Genomic DNA, 22,179 nt, shown 5'->3' with positions numbered 1-22,179 from the left:
CGGGAGCCTGTCTTCAGAGACAAAGGAATGAGGTCTGAACGCGCACTGAGTCACAGGCTGAGAAATGCCAGAAGCCGGGAGGCCCACCGTGAGCTCAGGACGGGGCCAGGCCAGACCAGTCCCTAAGGCTAGGAGACTGAGAAGTTGCATTTTGTTCTGTGTTGGAACCATGGATTTTATTTCTTAGGGCGGTCTTAAGTTTACGGGAGACGGAGCACCCACCAAGTACCAAGTTCCATGTACCCCTCCTCCCTGACCACGCCCCCTCCCCCCCACAGCGCCGGCATCCTGCAGGACTGACACATGGTCTTCATTAAAGCCCTGTGTCCATTAAGGGCAATCTTGGAGTGGACCTCCTGTGGGTCTGACAAATGGACAGCGACCTGTATCCACCACTGGGGTGTCCTATGGAATAGTGTCACTGCCCTACGACTCCCTGTGCTCCACCTATGCACCCCTTCCCCCACATCTCGCCACCTCTAGTGCCCTGCCTCTTGCAGAAGGGTGGGAACCATGCTGCGTGCAGCCTTTGCAGACAGGCTTTCATCACTCAAAGTGCATATAAGGAGACTGGGCTGTCCCCATGGTTTTCCCAGGGTCAGGGGTTCTGTCCCAGGCCAGCAGAGGCTGGACTCCACAAGCTCCTCCCCATCTATGGTTTCCAGGGCAACCATGGAAACCCAGAGTGGGTCGCCTAGAAACGGTCTGACAGGCCTCACCTGCTCTGGATTTCCAGGGTCACCCGGCACTCCCCTCCGGGAGAAGGTCACAGGGCAGGCCAACAGCGGGACGCTGGGCTCTCCCTCCCCCAGGGCTCTCTCAGGCAGACATCTGTCCAGGAATCCAGAGAAGATGCCACAGGCCAGGAGTCAGCTCGTGGCCCCTCTGTACCCCAGTGACAAGCGCAGAGGTGACCCCAGGTCAAGTGAAGTTTTAAGTTTTCAGGAAACTCCGCCGAATCTCTCTGTCTCTGTCAGGCAGGAGTGGGGATGCGTGAAGGAAAGCCCCCTCCCCAGCAGGAGACGGCCTTCAGGAGGGGAGGCAGTCACATCCGTGGTCCAGAGGCTGCCACGGCTCTGGCGGTGAAGAAGGCAGGGAAAGGGGCAGGCCTTGAGCAGGGTTTGGGGGGTTGGTGTGGAAGGGTGTGCCCTGCTCTGCCAAGGCCCAGGGGCTAAGAGGGTGCGGCATTGCAGGGAGCTCTGGCCCGTTGCGGACGAGCGGCCCTGAAGGTTCCCGAGCAGGACGCTGGCAGGCAGTCAGCATGAAGCTTTCATTAAAGGTGTCTAAGGAAGTGGAACCACTCAGGGCAGGACCAGAAGAGCCTCATCACCTGCTGCCATCAGCCAGGACCAGTGCCCCCAGTACCATGTGACAAGGGCGGCCACCATCAGGACTCACACTGACCCCTAACTATCACCAGATGACCTGCTGCCCAGTTAGAGATGAAGACCCTGGGGGCTTGTCCGAGGCTGCCGGCCCCCCGATGAAAACACACCATTGCCGCCTGATGCCGTGGGTGCACCCACGGAACCGTGCCTCCTCAGAAAAGTGGACGTGGCAGGGAGAGAGCAAGGGGGAGAGGGAGATCCAGCAGGCAAGTGCGTCTCAGCCACGCCTGAGGCTGACGTGCCTTCCTGACTTCGGACGGAGTTTCTGTTTACTCTGAAAGTGATCAGGTTTGGTCTGTTTATACAAATCAGCCTCCAAAAATGTGGAAATGGGGCTTTTTTTTTTCCATGCATTTCCCAGAAAACAAGACAAAATGTAAAAGGCCCAGAAGGGAGCCAAGAACATTCCTCGATTCCCCAAATGTCCAGGTCTCCATTCCCTCTCCAAGGCCAAGTTCCTGGGACGTTTCAGCTCTCTGGCTTAGCAATCGCTGTAGCCGGGGCCAGCGCCCTGCCTGTGGGTGTCCTGTGTTGGGGATGAGGCTTGTACATTTAGCCCATCACCTCTGTGTGTGTGCATGTGTGTGTTTTTATGTGCACATGTGTTTATGAATGTATTGTGTGTGCACACAAGAATGCGTATGTACGTGTGCATTGTGCACATGGGTGTGTTGCATTATGTGCATATGCACTTGGTTGTGCATGAGTGTATTGTGCATTGTGTGCATGAATATGAATCCATGTGTGCACATGTGCATTGTGTACACAAGCATGTGTGCATATGTGCATGCAAACATTTGTGCATGTGTGTGAATATGTGCCTGTGTGCACATGTGTGTACTCATGTGCATGTGTATGTTTATGTGTGCGTCTTTCTGTGCCTTGGGGTGAGAGCACTCGTGTGTACACAGGTGCATGTGTGTGCACGTGTGTGCTCATGTGCATGTGTGTTCGCGTATGCATCTCTCCATGCCTTGGGGAGAGAGAACTCATGGGCTCCAGTACCTCGCACAATGACCTTCCGACTCCTCTTGCCCACCCGGTGTGAAACTTGGGGCCAGACACACTTGCACCTCTGGCCAGCTAAGCCCCTGACCTGCCAGGAGCCCCTCGGCCTGACCTGCTCTAGCGAGGACATGAGTCCAGGGCAGCAGCTTTCCCTGGGTGGGCTCCTAAGTGGCAAAGGTCGCAGACAGGATGAGGAGCTGACCCCTCCCAGGATACCCTGGAGTGGGCGGCTTGTTTTCCTCAAGAGCTCCTGTGACATGACTAGAAGAGCTCTCCGAAGAGGTGTCCTGATGTCCACTTGGGAGTTCTGGTCTCCTCTGGCTTGGCTCTTACCTATACCTTCTCAGCCCACACTAGGGTTACTTCCCAGAGGTCTCCTGCTCTGCTGACCAGCCCAGCCCCCGGTCCCACCAGGAAGGGAGCCCAGCCAGGGCCCTTGCACAGTGAGTGGCATGCCTAGACCTGCACAAACCTCCCCTGCACCTCCCCACATGGCCTGTCCCGTCTGCCCAAACCCTCATCCACACCTGTCTCTCTCTCACTACCACTTAAAGCCACAAGGGCAGGTCCACGCAGGCACCCAGAGCCATGGGCTTCGTGGACAGATTTAGGTGAGGGTGAAGGAGCAGAGAGACACTCCACAGAGCTGCTGCCCCAGCGCGACCAGGCCAGGCCCAGAGTATAAATCCCCCCTCCGGGGCCTACATCACCTCTGTGGGTGGGACGCCTGCCTCCCCTTGAACTGCAGGTCCCTGAGACCAGGCCACGTCTGCTCAGCAGCCCTGCTTGGCTGGCCCCCAGCTGGGCTGGCTCACAGTGAAGGCCAACAAATATTTGTTGAAAGAATGCTGGCCGAGAGAAGGAGAATGCAATGGTGATGGCGATGCTGTTTGTGATCTGGCTTCAGGCGTAAGCTCTATGTTTTCTGCAAAGAGCCCTCCTCCTGGTCCCCAGACACCCCTGAGGAAGGGAAATGAGGCTGACGCTCGGGTATGAGGGTCCAGGGGCCTGAGAGGGCTGGCTAGTCCAGTTCCTGCTCTTCAGATGGAAACAGAGCCAGGAGAGGCTGGTGCAGCCACACCGAGCAGCTGGGCGCTCAGGCCCTGTGGTCCCTGTACATCTGGAAAGTAGAGCCCAGACGGCCCGAGCGACCAGAGCCCAGCACTCCCCAGAATGCTGAGCAGAACCCTGCAGCCAGAGAGAGGGCACCTGCTGTACCTGCCCCTCCGACACAAGGGCCCAAACGGGAGCCCCGCGTTCCCACCGGCCGCGCCCCTCCTAGTCTTCCCGATTTTAGGAGAGACCCGGCAACCACTCCGTCCATCAGCAGTCACAAGCCTGCACCCAGTGACGGACAGATGACTCAGTGACATGACCCCTGCCTTGCTGGCCCCCTGTAAGTGTCCCACAGGCTCCCCGGGGCCGGCCATGTCCTCCACCTGGACATGCCCAGCTCCTCACACATGCGGCCTCACATCTATTTAGGTCTGCAGAGGCCCTGCCACCCCCACTGACACAGCCCACTTACCCCAGCTACTTCCTAACTCCTCTGGACTATGTTTCCTACAGTCCTGGGTATGTATCACTGTCTCACTTCCTGTGTCCCCTGCCGGGACACAAGTCCCACAAGGGCAAGGATGCTGTCCAGCTTCGCAGCCGGGGCCCAGGACAGGGCCTGGCACAGTGAGGGCTCAGGGACGGATGGGTGGACGGATGAATGAGTCAACAGGTGAGTGAACAGATATGGTGCACACCCAGGAGGTCCCCATTCTACCCAGGCATCCCCTGTCAGGGTCATGTCCTCTCGTCCCCACCTGTGTCCCTCACGCTTCTGCAGCTGTCAGATGTGACACCAGGCATCACCGGCTGGGCTGGCATCAGCAGTAGGTGAGGAGAGGCATGGAGCCTGGCGCTGTCCCTGGTGGTCACAAGTTGACATTAAATCCCAGGCAGCCCACTGCGCCTGCTCTGGCCTCTGACTGCCACCAGGGGGCTCCAGTGCTCCACCCAGACCTTAGAGGCCAGGCAGGTAGGGGGAGCCCTTATTGGAGGGGTCTGTGAGCCCCAATGTGCCCTGTGGCTGGGCTCACAGCCTTCCTGGGGCCCGGGAAGCTCTGAAGGGCAGGCAGGGTGAGGGACCAGGGTGCCCCTGGAGGCACCATCTGCCGGCCCTGGACTGAGAGGTGGAGGAAGTAGAACCAGGTGTCAGCAGGTGAGCAGGTGAGCCTGGTCTCAGAACCATTCATTACTTTGGTCATTCATCCACTCATTCACTCAAACGGCGGGCAGAGCGCCCAGCAGAAACCCAGCTGGGTGCCTGCTCTCCGGAGCACACAGGAGGGGCCCTGGGCAGCATGCTCGTCTCTAGGCTGAAGTCAGCAACTGCGGGCCACCTAGGACCTGGGGGCTGTGTTCTCTGGGTCAGAAACATCCTCACGCAGCATCTGGAGAAAACCAATGCCACCCACCTGGGTGCGAGTCCTCCTCTGGAGCCGTAGACCCTGAACTTCTTAGAGTAGGTTGCTTTCCACCCGCTACTGGGGGCCTGGAGGGGCGGCTTTGTGCACCGCGGCCCCAGCCGGGTCCTCCCCGGTACCCAGCTGGACCAGGGCTTGGCCCTGCCACCCCAGTGTTGTCCACCTGTCCTCCACCCACCCCCACGGGAGCAAGGTGTCTGTGGCCTCCAAGGGCCGGGGGAGGTGGCCAACTCCCAAGTACTCCAATAGTCCCAAGCCCCAGGATGCAGGGGCAGCACTGCCCTGGACCCTCCTGGCATCGTCCCCTGAAGCCCCTCAGCGGGCCACGGGCTCCTCCTGATGGCTCAGGCTTTGTGGGTCCAGCAAGTAGACCCGGGCTGACTGGGCCTCAGAGGGGCAACTCCCCACAGTCAGCACCATTGGCCGACACCTCCTGCTCCCATGGGTATGCCCTGTTATCACCTGGCCTGGCTCCCGGTGATGCCGCCCGGGCCCGCCTGGTTCCAGGCGCAGAGGGTTGGCTTGCCTTGGAATGCCTGCCGGGAGCTGCCAACCCCCAGAGCAGATTCCGGGGTGTGGATGCCAGCCCCCTCACTCCCAGACCCCTCATTAATTATCCTGCCGAGAGGAGGAGACAGGTACGGCCCCAGGAATCCTGGGCGATCAGCACATCTCCTGGAATTTGCTCCCCAACAGCTAGGCTCTGGGCGGCCGGCGCCCAGGCAGGCGGGCACAGCAGACAGGGACGTGGCCAGGCTCCGAGCGCGGGGCGGCCCTGGGCAGGAATTCTCCAGGAACTCAGAGGGCAGCCTCCCCGAAAGCTCCACACTGGCTGCCATACAGTCATCACGCTCCTGCTGCCCGGGGCCAGGCGGTGCAAGCGCTAGCCCCAGAGGGACCCACGGGCGGGGCAGATTCCTGGGGTGATGGAGGGAGGGCTCACGGGCTTCTGACAACAGTTTTCTTCCACACGCTCTTCCTTAGGGACAGCGGCCCATCGCCACAAAGGGAGGGTCTCTCCCCAGGGCCCAGGCCAAGGGCCCCCCAAGGGCAGGGACCTCCACATGCCACAATGCCCTCCCTGGCCCCTCCAGCCACCTCAGCTGCCCCTGCGCCCTGATCTGGATGCCCATTCTTCAACCCTCCCAGCCTGGGCATCCCCGGCTAGGCTCACCAGCAGGGGCGTGAGCACCAGGGGCAGACACTTGTGTTAAGAAGGCTTTGCCCTGTGTCCCCTCCACTGGTGGGGCCAGCCTGAGCCAGTGAGGTGGAAAGACCGAGGGCAAGGAGGCCTCCTGGTACCGTGTGAGGTCCGGCTGTGGGCCAGGCAACCGGAGCCAGCACCCCCACCCCGCTCGGCTTGGCCCAGCCTCTTCCTCCACCCGGAATAGAAAGCGCAGAGCCGTCCACTGTGGCCGGTACCTTGGCGAGGGGGCAGCTGGCTGGCTCCACTCAGCTCAACAAATGCCAGAGGCCCAGGCACAGCCTCTCTGTCCCAAGAAGCGTGCTGCTTCCAGAAACTGTGCTGCTGGCTTGTCCGTCCCCAAGGTGGAGACAGCACAGGGAACCCAGGCCGCACGGACATCCCAGACACCACACAGTCCCCCCGCTCCCACCCCAGCGAAGGTGTCGACAAGCATCCAGCCTGCCCTGAGGCCCAAGTGGCCTTCCGACACCAACACCGAGCCACCATTGACCCCACAGCTCAGCAGCTGTTGGGGATCAGGGTCCCCACATGTAAAATGGGACAAGCTCTCAGCCCACCCGGGACTGCCCTTGCAGTCCAGAGAAAGGCCTTTCCTCCTAAGAATTTGGGATGGCTTCTCAGGAAGGAAGGGAGGCAGGGCGGGGCGGGGCGGGGCGGGGCAGGACAGTGTTGCCAAGGAGCAGGGTCACAGGATCCTCTCAGAAGACCACCCAGGAGGGTGGGGCCGGGCCTCTGGGGAAGGAGGGGAGCAGCCCCTGGGGAGTCATGGTGTCCTTGTCCTTCCCTGAACCCGAGCCTCAATCCTGCCCAGACAGCAGGCCTGAGTGGGCAGGGGGCACTGGAGACGCCCCCACTCACCAAATGCCCAGCCAGAGGCGTGGAGCAGGTAGGATGAGCTCACAGGCCTCCCCGCCCAGGAGGGTCTGCCTCCTGGTGTCCTCCTGCTATAATTATGTAATTTAAAAGACCACCCATCTCTGAAGCCAGCCCTGGGAGAGGTCCACAGCCCCATTGTGCACGAAGGCGGCCTGGAGGACACAGTCCTCCCAGAAGACAGAGGCGCCTTTGTGGGTGGTGGGGGCACAAACCTGGTAATTAAACGAGTCACTGAGTGAACATGAACGCCCCGCCCTGAGCCAGCCATCCTGAAAGGCAGCCGGGGATCTGGGAGCAGGCCACCCCTGGGGCGGTCCTGGAAGGACTGTCCGCAGACCCCCGCCCCTGTCGGTCGCCCTGCAGGAATGTGGCCCAGCCGGAGCACGGAAAAGACTGAAGCAGCTTCAGCTGTCCCTGCCACCTGTCAGTGCCCATGGGGACCAAGGCCAAAGGGTCGGAGGGTAGGAGTCAAAGCCACCCACCCCAGCCATTCACCCCCCCCCCAGGCCCTCTCCACCCTGGCGCTGGCTCCTCTGGGGCGTGGGGCTCTCTGGAGATTGGGGAACTTTTCTCAATGGAGGGGTTCAGTGCAGTTGCCACATGGCCACTCTGTCCACTCGGGCGGGGGAGAGGACAGAGTGGATCGAGGGGCCTGGCAGGCCACCCCACGGGGAGAGGAGAGCCAGGTCCCAGGCCGGTCATGCCAAGGGCAGGGCTCGCTTGCAAGCTGCAGCAACCAGGCCTGGTTGGGCGAGTGGCCAAAAGCAGCCCTCTTCCCGCCCGAGGCCAGGCTCCCACGGGCCCCACCCTCAAACGTGGGCAGCACTGAGGGCCCTGGGCGGGCTGCTTCCTCTCCATTCATCAATTACCACTGTTTAGAAATAGTTGCCCTGGAGCCAAAGCCAGGGGCTCAGGCCAGGCCCGGGTACCTCCTGCCTTCATGGCTCCCACTCACAGGGCCCACCCACCCACCCACCAGCTTCCTGCTCAGGTGGGAAAACTGAGGCTCCTTCACAATGCCAGGACCCATCAGGGCACACGTGGGCCTGGGTGTGCAGGCTCCAGGGGGGACCACTCATGTCTCTCCCTGCTGGCTTGCTGGGGGAGGGGTGCATGGAGGGGCAGGTCACAGCAGGTCCCCAAGGGCACCTGCCAGGTCAGCCCCAGAGCAGCCCTCCTGGGTCCAGGTCTTTTTGACTGGCTCAGAGAGGGAAGCTAAGGGTCCTGGGCTTCCAGCTGAACCTTCCACAGTCTCCGCCCAGCCCCTCGGGGCCAAACTGCCTTACTCCCTCTTCTCTGCTCCTGTCTCCCACCTGGAAAGTCCATCCCAACCCATCAGCCCCCCAAAACTTCCCCAGTGCACATGGAACACCCCTTGCAGGAAGCCCTCTGGGCCCTCAGCCCTCTGCTGGGCATCAGCACTAAGCCCTGACCACTCATTGGGCCAGGGAGCAAGAGTCCCAGAAAGGCCTCAGAGATCCGCCCATCCTGCCCATTTCACGGGTGAGGAAACAGGCCCAGAGGGGCAAGAGAGCCAAAGCTTCTCAGACCATAGAGGCACCTAGTGGCGACCCAGGCCTCGGTCTGCCCTTGTCCCACAAGGTCAGGCAAGACCAAGTCACGAGAAATGACTAGTGGTTATTGTGTCGTGACTTGCAGCACAAGAGAAAGCTATATTGAAAGGTGTGTGTTCTTAAGTATAAACTTTTCTATGCGTGTTTTTCCCCCAAGGATTCAACACCAGCAACCAGGAAGAGCACACGCCCCAGCAGACAGAGGGAGGGCAGGAGAGGGTAGTGGTGCACCTGCCCATGCCCACTCAGGCTGCACACAGGTGTGGCCTGGTGCACAGGTGGGGTGAAGCCACATTTTCAGCTGGTGAAAAATTTCCCGATTGGTCCGATGACACAGATGTTCTGACAGGACCCCAGAGCCCAACAAGGGGCAGGGCACCCCTGGGGTAGGACTCCCTCTTCCGCTGGCCAGCGGAACTGACCCGCAGGGCCCCGAGGCTGGCAGTCCCGGGTGTCCCCGAGGGAGAGGCCCCGCGGGAGCTTGCCCCCTGGGGAGCTCAGGCATGCTGTGCGTGCCGTTACCCTGAGAACAAGGGCCAGTCCTGACCCTCTCACACCCGACAGGCCAGGTCCCTGGGCAGAGCACGTCCCCACCTGGCCATGTTCTTCCACCGAGCGCTCTGTGCCTCACCTGCATGAACCTGTCACCTGCATAGAGCCGCTGTTTTATCCCCACCTCACACATGGGCAACCGGGGGGGGGGGCAGCAGGTGATCCTGGGCCCACGGCCACATCCAGACGACCTGAAGCCCACCCTGGGCCTGACTGCACCGGGCCGGAGGGCGGGGCCCCCCACCTCCAGGCACCACCTCCAACGCTGCCCACACAGGCCCCTTTGTGCTCTAGCAGAGAGCCTTCCGCTGGGAGGCAGAACAAAGCCGCTAGGCCCTGGCAGGGGAGCCCAAGCTCTGGAGGGGGTTTGGGGCAGTGGGGGAGGGCTCTTCCCAGGGGATCCCCCTCGCCTCTGCTCACCACCCTCAACCCAGCAGGGTTCCTCTCTCCCTCCCCTACTCTTCTGTTCAAATGAAAGAATTTGGGGGAACCAGAAAAAAAATATGCCTTTTGTTTTCAAAACTGGAACCAATTATAACTGGGGGTTAGTTAAATGTCTGTCTATATTCCCGACATGCTGGAGCTCGGGTCCCGCCTGCAGGGAGGAGGGACCAGGAGGCGCGGTCAGAGGTCTGGGCCAGAGAACAGAGAGGATGGGGCTGCCCTGCCGGCCACGCACAGCCCCCACTCCCAGCCCCACAGGACAGCCACCCACCCCGAGAGCCGAGGGCCCAGGGCTGCTCAGCGGGGCCACGCACAGCCCCCACTCCCAGCCCCCACAGGACAGCCCACCCACCCCCAGAGCCAAGGGCTGCCCTGCGGGCCACGCACAGCCCCCACTCCCAGCCCCACAGGACAGCCCACCCACCCCCAGAGCCAAGGGCCCAGGGCTGCCCTGCGGGCCACGCACAGCCCCCACTCCCAGCCCCACAGGACAGCCCACCCACCCCGAGAGCCGAGGGCCTAGGGCTGCCCTGCGGGCCACGCACAGCCCCACTCCCAGCCCCACAGGACAGCCCACCCACCCCAAGAGCCGAGGGCCCAGGGCTGCTCAGCGGGCCCAACCCCTGGTGCAGACGCCTCTGCCCATCCTGCAGGGGAGTCAGGGCGGGATGGGACCTGGGGCTCCTCTCCCCCAAAGCAGATGGCACAGGGATCACCTGGTGACAGCCTGGCACCGCCTGAGGAGGCGGCCGGAAGGCTGGGGGCGCTCACAGGGACAGACAGACCGCGATTCCAGCCCCGGCTCCCAAGGGGCCGGCAGCTGCTAGGCTGCCCAGCCCGACCCTGGCTGGCTCCTCTTCTACAGTCGGATGGAGTGAGAATTTGATGGGGTGACGCAGCAGAGCATGACACAGGGACAGGCAGGTGCTCTGGGCGCCCAGACCCTACACCTGCCCCATAAGGTCCTCTCCACGGTCACTGGGAGAGTGGGGTTGCTGTGGAGGCAAAGCCAAGCCTGGAGCCCGGGGCCCCAAGAAGCTGGCCGCACGCTGCTCCCCCGGCACCCCGAGTGCTCTCTGAGCCCACGAAGCAGGTGAGACAGTCCCCGTCCCACTGGACGCAGACCCAGTGCCACCTGGGACCCCTGCCCTCAGCCCAGCACTGCAGAGCACACACACAGGGAATGGAAACAGGAGAGGCGTCCCCTCTATAAGCTGGGAGGGGGGGACCTCCCATTGCCCACAAGTTCCTGATCTCCCTCCAGATGCCTGCTGGGCGTCCGGAAGCGTGGACGCTCCTCTCAGGATGTCTGCCCTGCCGTCCACCCGGAAGAAGCCCCCAGCCGCTCACCAGAAGGAAGTTCAAAGCCCCGGAAACCGTCTGGGAGTGTTTGGTTTGTGGGGGCGGCAGGTGGCGTGGCTCTGTGCCCTGTTCCTCCTGCAGGACCCTGTGAGGGGGACCCATGCCACGGGGCAGTGGCCGACGGACTGGGAACCGGAGGCCTCACTCACCGTCCATCACTCAAAGAAGTCCGGTGAATGTTTGCTGGGATTCTCCTGACTGTTTTTCACATGTGTGTGCAGGCACTTTATAAAAATTCAGTCACCTCCACGTTTGCTTTGAGCCTGTCCTTACCCCAATAACATTTTACCCAAAGACCATGTTGCTTGATTTCCACGGGGTGTCAGCCTTCACTTTCCAAAGTGCCACTGTTTTCTCAACCAGTCGCCTCAGGCAGGACCCCAGGGTGTCCCCTCTCTTCCAACATTAAGGACATGGAAAACCATGGCAAAGCGGAGACCCCCCGGGAAGAGCCACTTCCTGACTGGCCCAGCAGCCCCGGTCAGTCCCCGCCCATCTCTGTACTTGCCGTCCCCATCCACAGAGGACACAATGGAACGAGGGGCTGTGGGACTGTGTGGTGCAGAGACGTCCCCTGAGGAAGGGGTCTCAGTCGCCCCTCCTCCCACACCCTCACACGGGCTGCAGGGTGCAGGGTGAGGGCACTGGGAATGATGGTCGTCCAGGGTCTTCCCCAACACACTGTGCCCCCTGTCCACAGCCTAAACCTAGGTGCCCGGTGCAGATGCCACTCACCGTACTGACAGCGGGGACCCTGGAAGCCTTGGGGACAGTGGCACATCTGGGCTGAGCCGGGCACGCAGCTGCCGCCGTTAAAACAGAGGCCAGTGATACACTCAGCTGTGGAAAGAAGAGAGGGGCGTGAGCAGGGGCAGAAAGAAGCCTGGGGGCAGCCCCAGCCCACCTGCCAGGACATGGAGTCCCTCAGGGGACCTGCCACCATGAAGTCAATCTCTAAGGAGAGGCCTCGGGCCTGGAGGGCACCCAGACCCTCCCCACAGCAAGAAGAGCCTTCCCCCCACCACAGCCTGAACTACACCTGAGGGCTGAGCCCCTAATCTGGCAGGGTCTCACAAGCAGGCCTTGAGGCCCTCCTGTCAGGTCACGGGTCTCAGCTTCGCTGTCCTGATCACCCGTGGGGGAGGAACAAGACCCCCAACTCACAGCGCCCTGCAGTTTCCCAGCATAGCGCCTCTTGGCTGGCCTACGCACTCATGGGGGTGACAGCTCGTCTCCCCCACACCGGCCGGGGGCTCTCTGAGGACAGCCACCTACCCCATCTTCAGCACCATCATGTTCCTTGGTGACACTTTAGAAGGTTTGGGACAAGACTTGTTGAACGAATGAATGAGTGAACAAATAACTAAACAGCAGGCAAAGCTGCCGGTGACCGTCATTTTCCAAGAAGTCCTGGGAGGGCAGGAGCTCAGGCCCCAGACGGAGGATGCTCATGGCAGCAAGTCCACGGAGGCGGAAGGGAGGAAAAACAAAGACGCACAAAGTTCCACCCAGAACCAAGAAGGGTGCCCCTGGCGGCCCCGAGTCCCGGAGCATGCTGGGAAGACAGGGGCACCACGGAGCCTGGGGCCGAGGGAAGCTGAGCTGGCGTGGAGAGTCACTGGACAAGCACCCAGGGCAAAGGGACTGGGCACCACGGCAGACACCCGGTGGGCCTGCTGGTGGGCCAGGCAGCAGGGCGGGCACCTGTCTCCCCGGGTCAGTAGGGCAGGGTCGTGGTCAGGGTCAGCCCCGGCAACAGTCTTCACACTGTTACTAAGACCAGCAGACGATTGTGGCCTCCCCCACCACCTGTTGAAGGGCACCTCTGCGCACCACCGTGGGAAGCGCGTAGAGGCTCCCGGACGCTGGGCTCGAGGAAGCGCACACCGTGGGGGTGAAGGTGAGCACGACACCACCCCCAGAGCCCCTGGCTGGGCTGGCTCAGGAGGAGACCACGGGGCTCACAGCACATAGGCAGGCTCCAAGGACAGGTGGGTGGACAGACTCCCTCTGCCCAGAGTCAGGCCCAGCTTCCAAAGTCTGGGACACAAAGCTGGCCACACTGAGTCTGGGATACTGTCCTGTCAGTGGGAGAGGTCACAGACCCTGGTGACAAAGCCCACCACCCCTCCAGGCCCCAGTGCCCAACCCCAGATGCTGAGCCCCCGGAGAGCAGATCTGAGCAGGGCAGTGTGTCCGCGTCTCCTGCCCCTCCTGCCCCACCTCCACCATACCTACCTCCCCAAAGTGGCCTCAGGGCTGGCCCTGGATGGAGCTCTGCCTGGCACTTGGATCACTCAGGACTGGGGTCCTGTCACCACAGATGACCAGAGCTCAGGGACCTGAATCAACTGACCCTCAGTAACCCCTGGGGGACTTCATGAACAAACCTCCCGCTCGCTGCTAAGGTCAGAGGTGAGTCCCAGGACTGTCTGAGATGCAGACACAAACCCCGTGCAGGCTCTACCCCAGGTGTGCCGGATGGGCTGTGAGCCACCACCCTGGCCTGCCCACCCCCAGCGGGCCTGAACACCCGCTTTGGGCAGTCCTGAGCTGCAAAGGTAGCACCAATGGGCGGGGCCCCAGGCCAGGCTCGCAGGCCGTGGGGCTGCTAGGGTGAGTGGGGAGTGTGCCAGCGCAGCAACTTCCCACAATGGGCGCAGGACTACGGTGTGCCAGACGGAAAAGGAAAAGTGAACAGTGGAGGCAGAAAAGCAGAGGGCAGCCTCAGGCCAGCCAGGCCCAGAGCCACAGGACCTGCCAGGTCTGCCCGCCTGGAGTACCACAGCTGGAGGCAGGGCACCCAGCCCAGGGCTCACCTGTGAGCGACAGGTCACGGGCGCAGAGCCAGGCCTGCGTCCAGGGCGGGGTGGTGCAGTAACCCCTCCCAGGGTCCCGCAGCCGCACACCTTCCATTTCCTCCGCCCTGGGGATCCCGTCCCCACGCACGTGCAAAGGTCCAGCACGCCCATCAGGCAGACTACCCATGCCCTGGGCAGGTGGAGGCCTTCCCAGAGCCCCACGGAAGCCAAACCACCCACCCCAATCCCCTTTCCCTGTAGCATTTCCCGCTGACTGGCGGTAGTTGATCCGCCCCTCCCTACCCCTACTGTAGAATGTAAGTCCCATGAGACACAGCTGGTACCGGTATCTGCTCACTGCCACCCTCCCGTGCCTGAGCACGGCACCGGGCGCCCGTCGGCACCCGCAGGCACCCATGAGGCCTCCTTGAACGTTTGTACGACGGGTCACCGTCATTCTTAGTGCGTGCCTGAGCAACACTCTTATTCTTCTGATGTTGTTGTTATTTTTTCTTTCTTTATTCTTAAAGAAAGGATTGGTTTGGAAAAGCACACGACACAGTCTGTCTCAGGAATCCGCAGGGCACATTAGGACATTAAAGGCTCTGAGAAGTTCCACAACACAGAGCCTGCTCAGCTGTGCCATGGGCAGAACTTCCCAGGCTACTGACGCCCTCTCCCAGAGCTCTTCACAGTCTACGGGGCAGGCTGCTGGCACCGCCTCGGGCCGGCCTCCCCATCCTGTGGCCTCTGCAGATGGACCGAGCCCACCCTCATGGGAGAGTTAGAACACACTCTTCCCAGTTGTGTCCATCTCAGGGTCTGTGTGTGGGGGTGTGGGGCCCTGGGGGGTGGAGCTGCTCCAGGCCAGGCACCCCATTCTCTGATGAGGGGTGGCCAGGACCCAGGACAACTGTGGCTGCAACCTCAGGAGGGTCCAGGCAAAATCCGTCACCCAGCTGGCTTGGACGTGGAATTCAGAGCTCCGCGGAGCTGAGCAGGAACAATGTGAATCCCAACAGCAAAGGGCCCGAGCCCCACTGCCCCTGCCCTGGGCCGGCCACACAGACCCAGGTCAGCAAAGCCCTGACTATCGGGTACCGCTGCCCACCCAGGCAGCACGCTCTCTCTCGGTCACCTCCGGGTCACAATGCCGCTAAGTGGAAGGATCCTGACAACATGAGAAGTTTCCTGCCATTCTCTACCCTGGCACTATGCCTTCTCCGCACTCCCACACAAATGCCACCGGGCCCCTGACACAGTCTCACACACACCTGCGACCTCCGGTGACATCCAAGTGCGGAAGTTTTGCTCTGGCTGGTGGCCTGGGACGAATGGGGGCAGCGGGTGTCAGCGCTGCATGGGCCACCCCTACCCTGCCCCGGCATGACCACCACGCAGCGTCTCCTGGCCACAGAGAGCCTGGACTGGGACAGAGAGAGAAGGTTCTAGATGAGCTGAAGGGGTGATGGAAGGGGAAGCAGTGGGTGAGAAAGGGGGAGGGTGGAGGTAGAGCTGGAGGGAGGCAGAGCTGGGGGTCACTCTGCGGGAAGGCAGCACCGTCCCCATGTGGGGGCCTTTACCTGCCTGCATCACTGTCCTGTCCACAACATGCAGGAGCACCAAGGACCCTACCAGTCTGCAGCCCTGACGCCCACAGGCACGCAGCCTGGTGGGGACCAAAGGCAGCCACCCCACACTCTCCCCTGGCCCCCAGAGGCAGGGCTTCCCAGCGGAGGGGGCTGCCTCACCTGCTCACTCGGAGCATGGAAGGAATTTGAGCCCGGAGAGGAGGGGGCAGAGGGCTGGTTCATGGCAAGAAGCCCACGCCCAGCAGAGGGATGGCTTGACAAAGGCCCATGTGCTGTACACCCTCCCTGGCCACCCCAGCCAGCGGCCAGCACCGATCGCTCCCCTCTGCTCCCACCTACCCTTCCCCCTGCTCAGGCTCCAGCCTGCTCCTCAAACACTCCGGCCCCGCCAGCTGGCCACTCCATCCATCCTTACACAGATGCCCCAGCTGGCCCTGGGCCCCCTGTCACAGCCTCAGCATCTGCTAGCTCCCCACGGTTAGGTCACAGGTCAGCACCACCCTGCCGGGTCCCTTGGAACCCCCTGTGCTCAGCGGCACAAGAGCAAACACAGAACAGATGGATGAACGCGTGAACAAATGAATCAACAAACACAGAGTGAGCATGAGCTACTGCCCTCGGGACAACGGAAGCATTGGCCGTCGGTCCACTTCGGTCGAGGAGTCTAGGTGTCCTGGGCGCCTTCGGACACCACTCGTGTACATGTGCGTGTGAACGGCCCTGGAGGTGCAGAGCGGGGCAGAGCCCTGAAACCGGGAGGAGAGGCTCCCTACAGACCTGCATGCCAATCAAGCAGCCACCCCCACCCCCACCCCGCCTCAGTCCTTGGGAGGCAAAGGGAAGAGTCAGAAAGGCACTCCTGAATGCATCAGGTGGCTTCACCTGCCACCCGGGGTGTCCTGCTCCACTCGGAGTCTGAAGCTCGTCCCCCAGTGGCTACGGGGGACACCCACACCGCGGTGATGTCTTCCCCTCCCTCCTGCTGAGTGACGAAAATCAGAGAGAGGCGCCGTGGTACTGGCTTTTGGCATCGGTCATCCTTGTGATGACAGTGAGTAGGTTCCTCCTGAGCCAGAACGGGTGACCTTGACTCAGTGGTCCCTCAGGGCACCATTTCACTGGACGTCTTTCCCAACCAGCCGCAGTGAGAGCCTGAGAGGTCTGTGCTTTCTTCCGGGGGCAAGAGCCGGACTGACCACGTCTTCACAGCATCACTTGCTTTCTTGACTCTTGAATTGAACCCCACTGTGGGGGTAAGGATCATCATCACAACTTCCATCCACAACTTCAGAGCAGAGACGGAGTCGCTCCTCGTCCCCAGCCTGCGTGCGTGCGTGCGTGCGGCGTGTTCACAAGCCGGTAGGCAGGACCCGGCTGGTCTCCGGGAGCTTGCCCTGCAGTGACAGCGGACGGTGAGGAGCAGAATGTGCCCATTCCAGCCCGTGCCTAGGGAACCTTACAAGATGTAATTTCCTCTGACAAACAGAGTGAAGAAGCCCAGTGAATGGCCACGTGACCATTCATCCTCTCTCTTTTTTTTTTTTTTCTTTTTTTTTCTTTTTAGTGAGAGAGTAACAGGCAGGAAGGGAGAGAGATGAGAAGCATCAACTTGTTGTGGCACCTTAGTTGTTCATTGATTGCTTTTTCATATGTGCCTTGACTGGGGGCTCCAGCAGAATGAGTGACCCCTTGCTCAACCCAGTGACCCTTGGGCTCAAGCTGGTGACCCTACGCTCAAGCCAGATGAGCCTGCGCTCAAGCTGATGACCTCAGGATTTCGAACCCAGGTCCTCTGCATCCCAGGCCAACACTCCACCCACTGCGCCACCGCCTGGTCAGGCCAATCATCCCCTCCTCTCAACCCCTTTCTGACGTGCAGTTCGGAGCACACGCAGGATAGCTGCATGGCCTTCGGCAAGCATGCTCTTCACGGCACCCACAACCGTGCGGCAGCGACCACAGAGAGGACTCCGTGTGGCGCCCCCACCCGGGGCGAGATCCCCGTCACCCGGGGCGAGATCCCAGCTCTGACCCAGCTCCTCGCCCCCCGACTCTGTGTACCTCCCCCTCCCCCCTCACACGCTGACAACCCAGACACAGAGAACACGTGAGCACCCTGAGAGGCCAGACAACAGGGCTCTTCCCAGATCACTGAAACAAACAGATAAAAGCCAAATACATAAATAAGTAAATCCTGCCCTAAAAAAAGAATTTTTCAAAACAAACAACCAAGAAAGCCAGAGCTTCATGTTCCGGATACACATTGTGACCCTGTCCTATGGAGATCCTGTCCCAGCAAGGACTCTGTCTGTGGGGACCTCATCCGGTGTCTCCTGGTAGATGCGACAGCCTGAACCCCCAAAGCCAGGCCCCATGACTGAGACCACTCCCCTTTTCCCCACCAGCCCAGCCCTGCCCCCAGCCCAACGCCTTCACCTCTGCAGGGCCCGGGCTGCCCTGGGGAGGGGACCAGCTGAGACCCCCACCTCGTGCTGAGGAACTTCTTGGGCTCTGTCGTCCCGGGTGGGTTCAGGCCCCACCTGCCACGTCCCCACTCCAGCTGGCTGGCCAGGGCAGAGAGCCGCCTTGTCCTACAGAGGCTGACGGAGCTGCAGCACAGGCTAGAGCTTAGGCTTAGCCAGACTGGTAAGAGAGACGACCCGAGCCCCTGGCCCTGTGGACCATCCCAACCTTGGCCTTGGAGTTCCTGAAAGCCCAGCACTCTCGCCCCTCTCTCCACTGTGGAAAGAGGCCAGCCCAGCCTCCCGGAGTCTAACAGCCCCCCAGCCTGGCTGCTCCTCCCGCCCAACCCTGGGGTGGCCACGCCAAGACCCAGGTAAAACCCAGGGCCTTAGGGACCCCCTCAGGGGCACGGAGCAGATGTCATCATGGGACCATTGCTGGACAAGCCGGGGCCTGCAGCCGGCTCCCCGCCCCCAGCCCAGGAACCCGGCACGTGTCATGAGCCCATGTCCCTTCCTGGGTGGATGGGCCTCACTTCCTCCCCTGTCCCCATGACTGTCATGGTCGATAGAGCCACCTTCACAGGCCTGAGGAGCCCGCCCCCCCTTCCCCCGGCAGAGCGGAAACGGAGACCTGGCTTTGATGTTGGCCCTGCACCCACTCAACAGACCCCTTTGTCTTCACACACGGGCACCGAGCTCAGCAGTGCAGAGAGAAGGCGCTGTCGGGGCGGGACACCCCACCCGCAGGCTGCTGACCGACATCCACCGGTCCCCCGCCCGTCCCCCACCCGTCCCCCGCCCGTCCCCCGCCCGGCCCCCCCCCGGCCCCCCCCCGTCCCCCGCCCGTCCCCCGCCCGTCCCTGCTGCCCGCGCCCCCGAGCTGCCGCTTCCTTCTCTTCGCTCCTCCACTCCCTTCCGGGAGGGGGTTATCCGTTTCCTCTCCTGAGAAAACATCACCACGTCCTCTCCTTTCCCCTTTTCCCCTGGAGTTCACGTACGGTCACCTACAGCCCCACCTTTTCTGGGCAAGGAGGGACCCAGGGGCCCCGAGGACGGGCTGCGATGTGACCCCGGGAACCTGGTTCCCGTCCCGGTCACAGAGAGCCCGCCTGTGGTTCACGCCCTGGACGTGAGAGGCCAGAGTCCCGGGTGCTCCTCACGTCACGGGATGCCGCGTCGCTGCTTCAGGGGCCACCAGACCTCCGGCTGACCTCTCCAGGGGAGGGACGCCCACGCCTCTGACCCAGTCCGCCCTACCTGCCCCGTCCACAGCCATGAGCTCCATCCTTGCACGAAGCAGAGGCTTCCCGGCAGACCTGCCCACGAGGACCAGACTCCCCGATTCCAGCCTGGATGTGCCTCTGGCAGCCTCAGACTCCTGGACATGGGGCTCCCTCCCGGCTGCGTCCGCCGGGACTCACTCAGGGAGGCAGCGGCTCCCAGCGGCAGAGGACAGGGCAGAAGCCCAGGCACAGCGGTGGGAGGCAGGGCAGGATGGCTCTCCTGCGCGCCCAGCGGGCCTCTCTGGGGGCAACACGGGAGTGGGCTCGGGGAGCAGGGGTGTGGGCATGGCAGGGCAGGCAGGTAGGCGTGACAGAACCAGGCTCAGAGGTGCCTGAGACCCTCTCCCCATGATGCCAGGCCCCCGGGCCCACAGACGGCCCCGCGGGCCCAGCCCTCTCTCCTGGCCCCAACACCATTGCCAGGAAACAACGGGATGGGCGGTCCCCGTGAGACATGGTCTCTTCTGAGGCAGATTCGGTGTCTGCAGGTGGCACACAGGGGGTCAGGGACACTCACCAGAGAGGCAGCCCTGGTCGCCTGGCCGCTGGCTCCACCCCGGGCAGCACCTGAGCACAGTCCGGGCCTCCGTGGAGTACACCTGCCTGGAGCCCGTGTAGTAGACAGTTCTAGGGAGGAAGGGAGAAGGGAGGCGCTGGCTGGCGGCATCTCACCCGCCGTGCTTGGCTCTCGCCTCACCCGTCCCCCAGGCCAAAGGTCCCCATTTCATAGCTGAGCGGTCGAGGCTCAGCGGTGGGGGAAGGTCTGTGTCCTGAGCCGGCCAGCTGGGGGCAGGCCACATGGTCCTGAAACCAGCAAGAGGTCTCCAGCACAGTCCCAGGAACACCATACCTCACGCCCTCCTCCCCACAACGGCCCCACTCCCAGCTGGTGTCAGGATGGGCATCAGGTCTGCACCGAGACAGTCCTGGGGGGTCAGACCCGAAGTGCCCAGCTGAGGGGCAAGAATGGCTTCCAGAATGAACCCTGTGGGCCCGAGGTGCCCAGTTCTTCTGGGCAGGCTGTGCCGTGGTGGTGCCTGTTTAGACCCCAGACTCTCATCCCCCCAGGGCACAGAGGAGCTGGACAGCAGGACAGTCCCGGAGCATCCATACGGAGAGGTCCCTCTCCCTACCCAAGGAGTGCGGTGCTGAGCCAAGGAGACCAGGTGACCAGAAAGAAGCAGCAGCCCAGGAAACGGAAGAGAGGAAGGGAGGACGAGGGTGGAGTAACCAGAGGAAGGGGACTGGCTGGGCCACCCCGAGGCCTTCAGGCACAGGGCACCCCCCACCTACGGCCCCCACTGCTGTCTGCAGGGACGGCGGTCCAGGCCCTGCCAGCAGCCACTGAGTCAAGGGCCCTTGAGCCCCTGGGAGTGACCAAGAGCCTAACTTCCATCTGTCTCCAGGAAACGAAACACCTTCCACTGTGCTTGGCTGGGGCCTGCCCTCGGTAGCCATGGAAGCTGGTGGCCACCCTGGGGGCCCTGGGCCCCACAATCAGCGCCGCTTCCAGGAAGCGTGGTGCGTGCACACACGGCACGCGGCGGTCAGGGGCTCTGCAAACACCGCCTTGGCAAGACATGAAACCACTTGCCTGTGGAGAGCCAGCCTCAGTGGGGACACTGTTTGGCAGAGCGCAGTGTTTGGGCCCTTCCCTTGTAAATATTTATCCCTCTCCCGGGGATACGTGCAGGGCCTCGTGGTCTCCGGGAAGCCCACCTGCTGCTCTCCCCTAGGCCTCCCAAAGTCAGAGACCCTTGGAGAGAGCCGGTTAGCCTGCAGTTCCCAGGGGCCCTCGAGGGTGCACGCCTCACTCCCTTGCGACTCACACAGGACACTTGAAAGGGGCTCCAGCCACCACCAGGGAGCTAGGTCACTGCAGGGCCCCTGTTGCAGCAAAGCATGGCTGCCAGGCTGGTGCCCCACCCTCCGCCTTCTGCAGCCGCCTGGGAACCCAGGCCACAGGGCAGCAGGATCTGGGGGTGAGCCTGGCAGCAGCACACACACCAGGGCTCTGTGCTCCAAGCATCCCCTTCTCCAGCCCGTCTCTCCTCCTTCCTTCCTTCCTTCCTTCCTTCCTTCCTTCCTTCCTTCCTCCCTTCCTTCCTTCCACCTTCCTTCCTTCCTTCCTTCCTTCCTTCCACCTTCCTTCCTTCCTTCCTTCCTTCCTTCCTTCCTTCCTTCCACCTTCCTTCCTTCCTTCCTTCCTTCCTTCCTTCCTTCCTTCCTTCCTTCCTTCCTTCTTCCCTCCTTCCTTCCTTCCTTAGAGTGGACATCACCTCTACCGAGGGGTGTGGGCCCTTTACCCGGCCTGGGGAGCTCCCCCCGTCTGGGGAGGCCTGTGCTGGCTGGCGGGTTTGTCGGGATAATACTCCTCGTACACTGGACGTGACATGGAGAAGGAGGGCTGGACACTGGTCTGGGCCGATGGGGTGAAGAGAGGGCCAGGATCCCAGAGGGCTTCCCAGGAAGCAGGAGCCCCTGTGGGGTCCTGAAGGATGAACAGGCGAGTCAGCAGCAGAAGCCCTCCCTGGGGCTCATGTGGGACCAGCGATCTTAGCCTCAGGAGTCGTGGGAGGGGACATAACACGTGAACACAGCAGGAGCCCTCTGGAAGGGAGACAAGGCTGGGCCCCAAAAGCGTTTGGTGCTGGTTTGAGGAAACCCTGCAGGACGCCTGACCGCCAAGGGCACAGAGGTGGTGAGACAACTCGCGTTCACCCGGCGTGGGGTGCTGTGGGTGGGGCAGCCCTGCTACGTCCCAGACCAGGCTGACCGGGTAGCTGCCCATCCACGGAGATGCCCTCTCCCACCCACGGGCCAGGGACCAAACTGCTCCCTTGGAACCCTGAGAGAGGACTGCCACGTGGCAGGGAGACAGCCCCAGTGTCCCTGAGCTGAGAGGGACCGAAAGAGGACCATGCTTAGCATATGGGCCTCTCCTGAAGCTTCCCAGGAAGCCCCAACATGGAACAAAGACCCATCTTCCCCGCCAACATGAAGCAGGCCAGGGCGCTGTGGCCCTGTGAGCACAGCCCAGCAGCGGGGCCTCCCAGACAGGGGGGCTGCCATGCCCACTCCCTGGCCAGTGGCCACCGGAGGCCGAGGCACGCAGCCTCTTTGGAAATGCCGCTCCCGCCTGTCCAGGCC

At 62.2% G+C, this 22,179-nt stretch overlaps 1 protein-coding gene across 1 annotated transcript in view; it reads right to left on the bottom strand.

Moving 5' to 3' along the window:
* MEGF6 (multiple EGF like domains 6) overlaps positions 1–22,179 on the bottom strand; it is an 82,873-nt gene that overhangs the window by 53,529 nt on the left and 7,165 nt on the right. Inside the window, exons 3-4 of the mRNA XM_066270636.1 lie at positions 19,547–19,656; positions 11,624–11,728 (exon numbers count right to left, since the gene is read on the bottom strand). Coding sequence (XP_066126733.1) covers positions 11,624–11,728; positions 19,547–19,656 — 215 coding nt within the window. The remainder of the gene's footprint in view (positions 1–11,623; positions 11,729–19,546; positions 19,657–22,179) is intronic.

The sequence above is a fragment of the Saccopteryx bilineata genome, chromosome 3 (assembly GCF_036850765.1).
Source record: "Saccopteryx bilineata isolate mSacBil1 chromosome 3, mSacBil1_pri_phased_curated, whole genome shotgun sequence".
Lineage (NCBI taxonomy): Eukaryota > Metazoa > Chordata > Mammalia > Chiroptera > Emballonuridae > Saccopteryx > Saccopteryx bilineata.
This window is presented reverse-complemented; position numbering and strand designations above follow the sequence as displayed.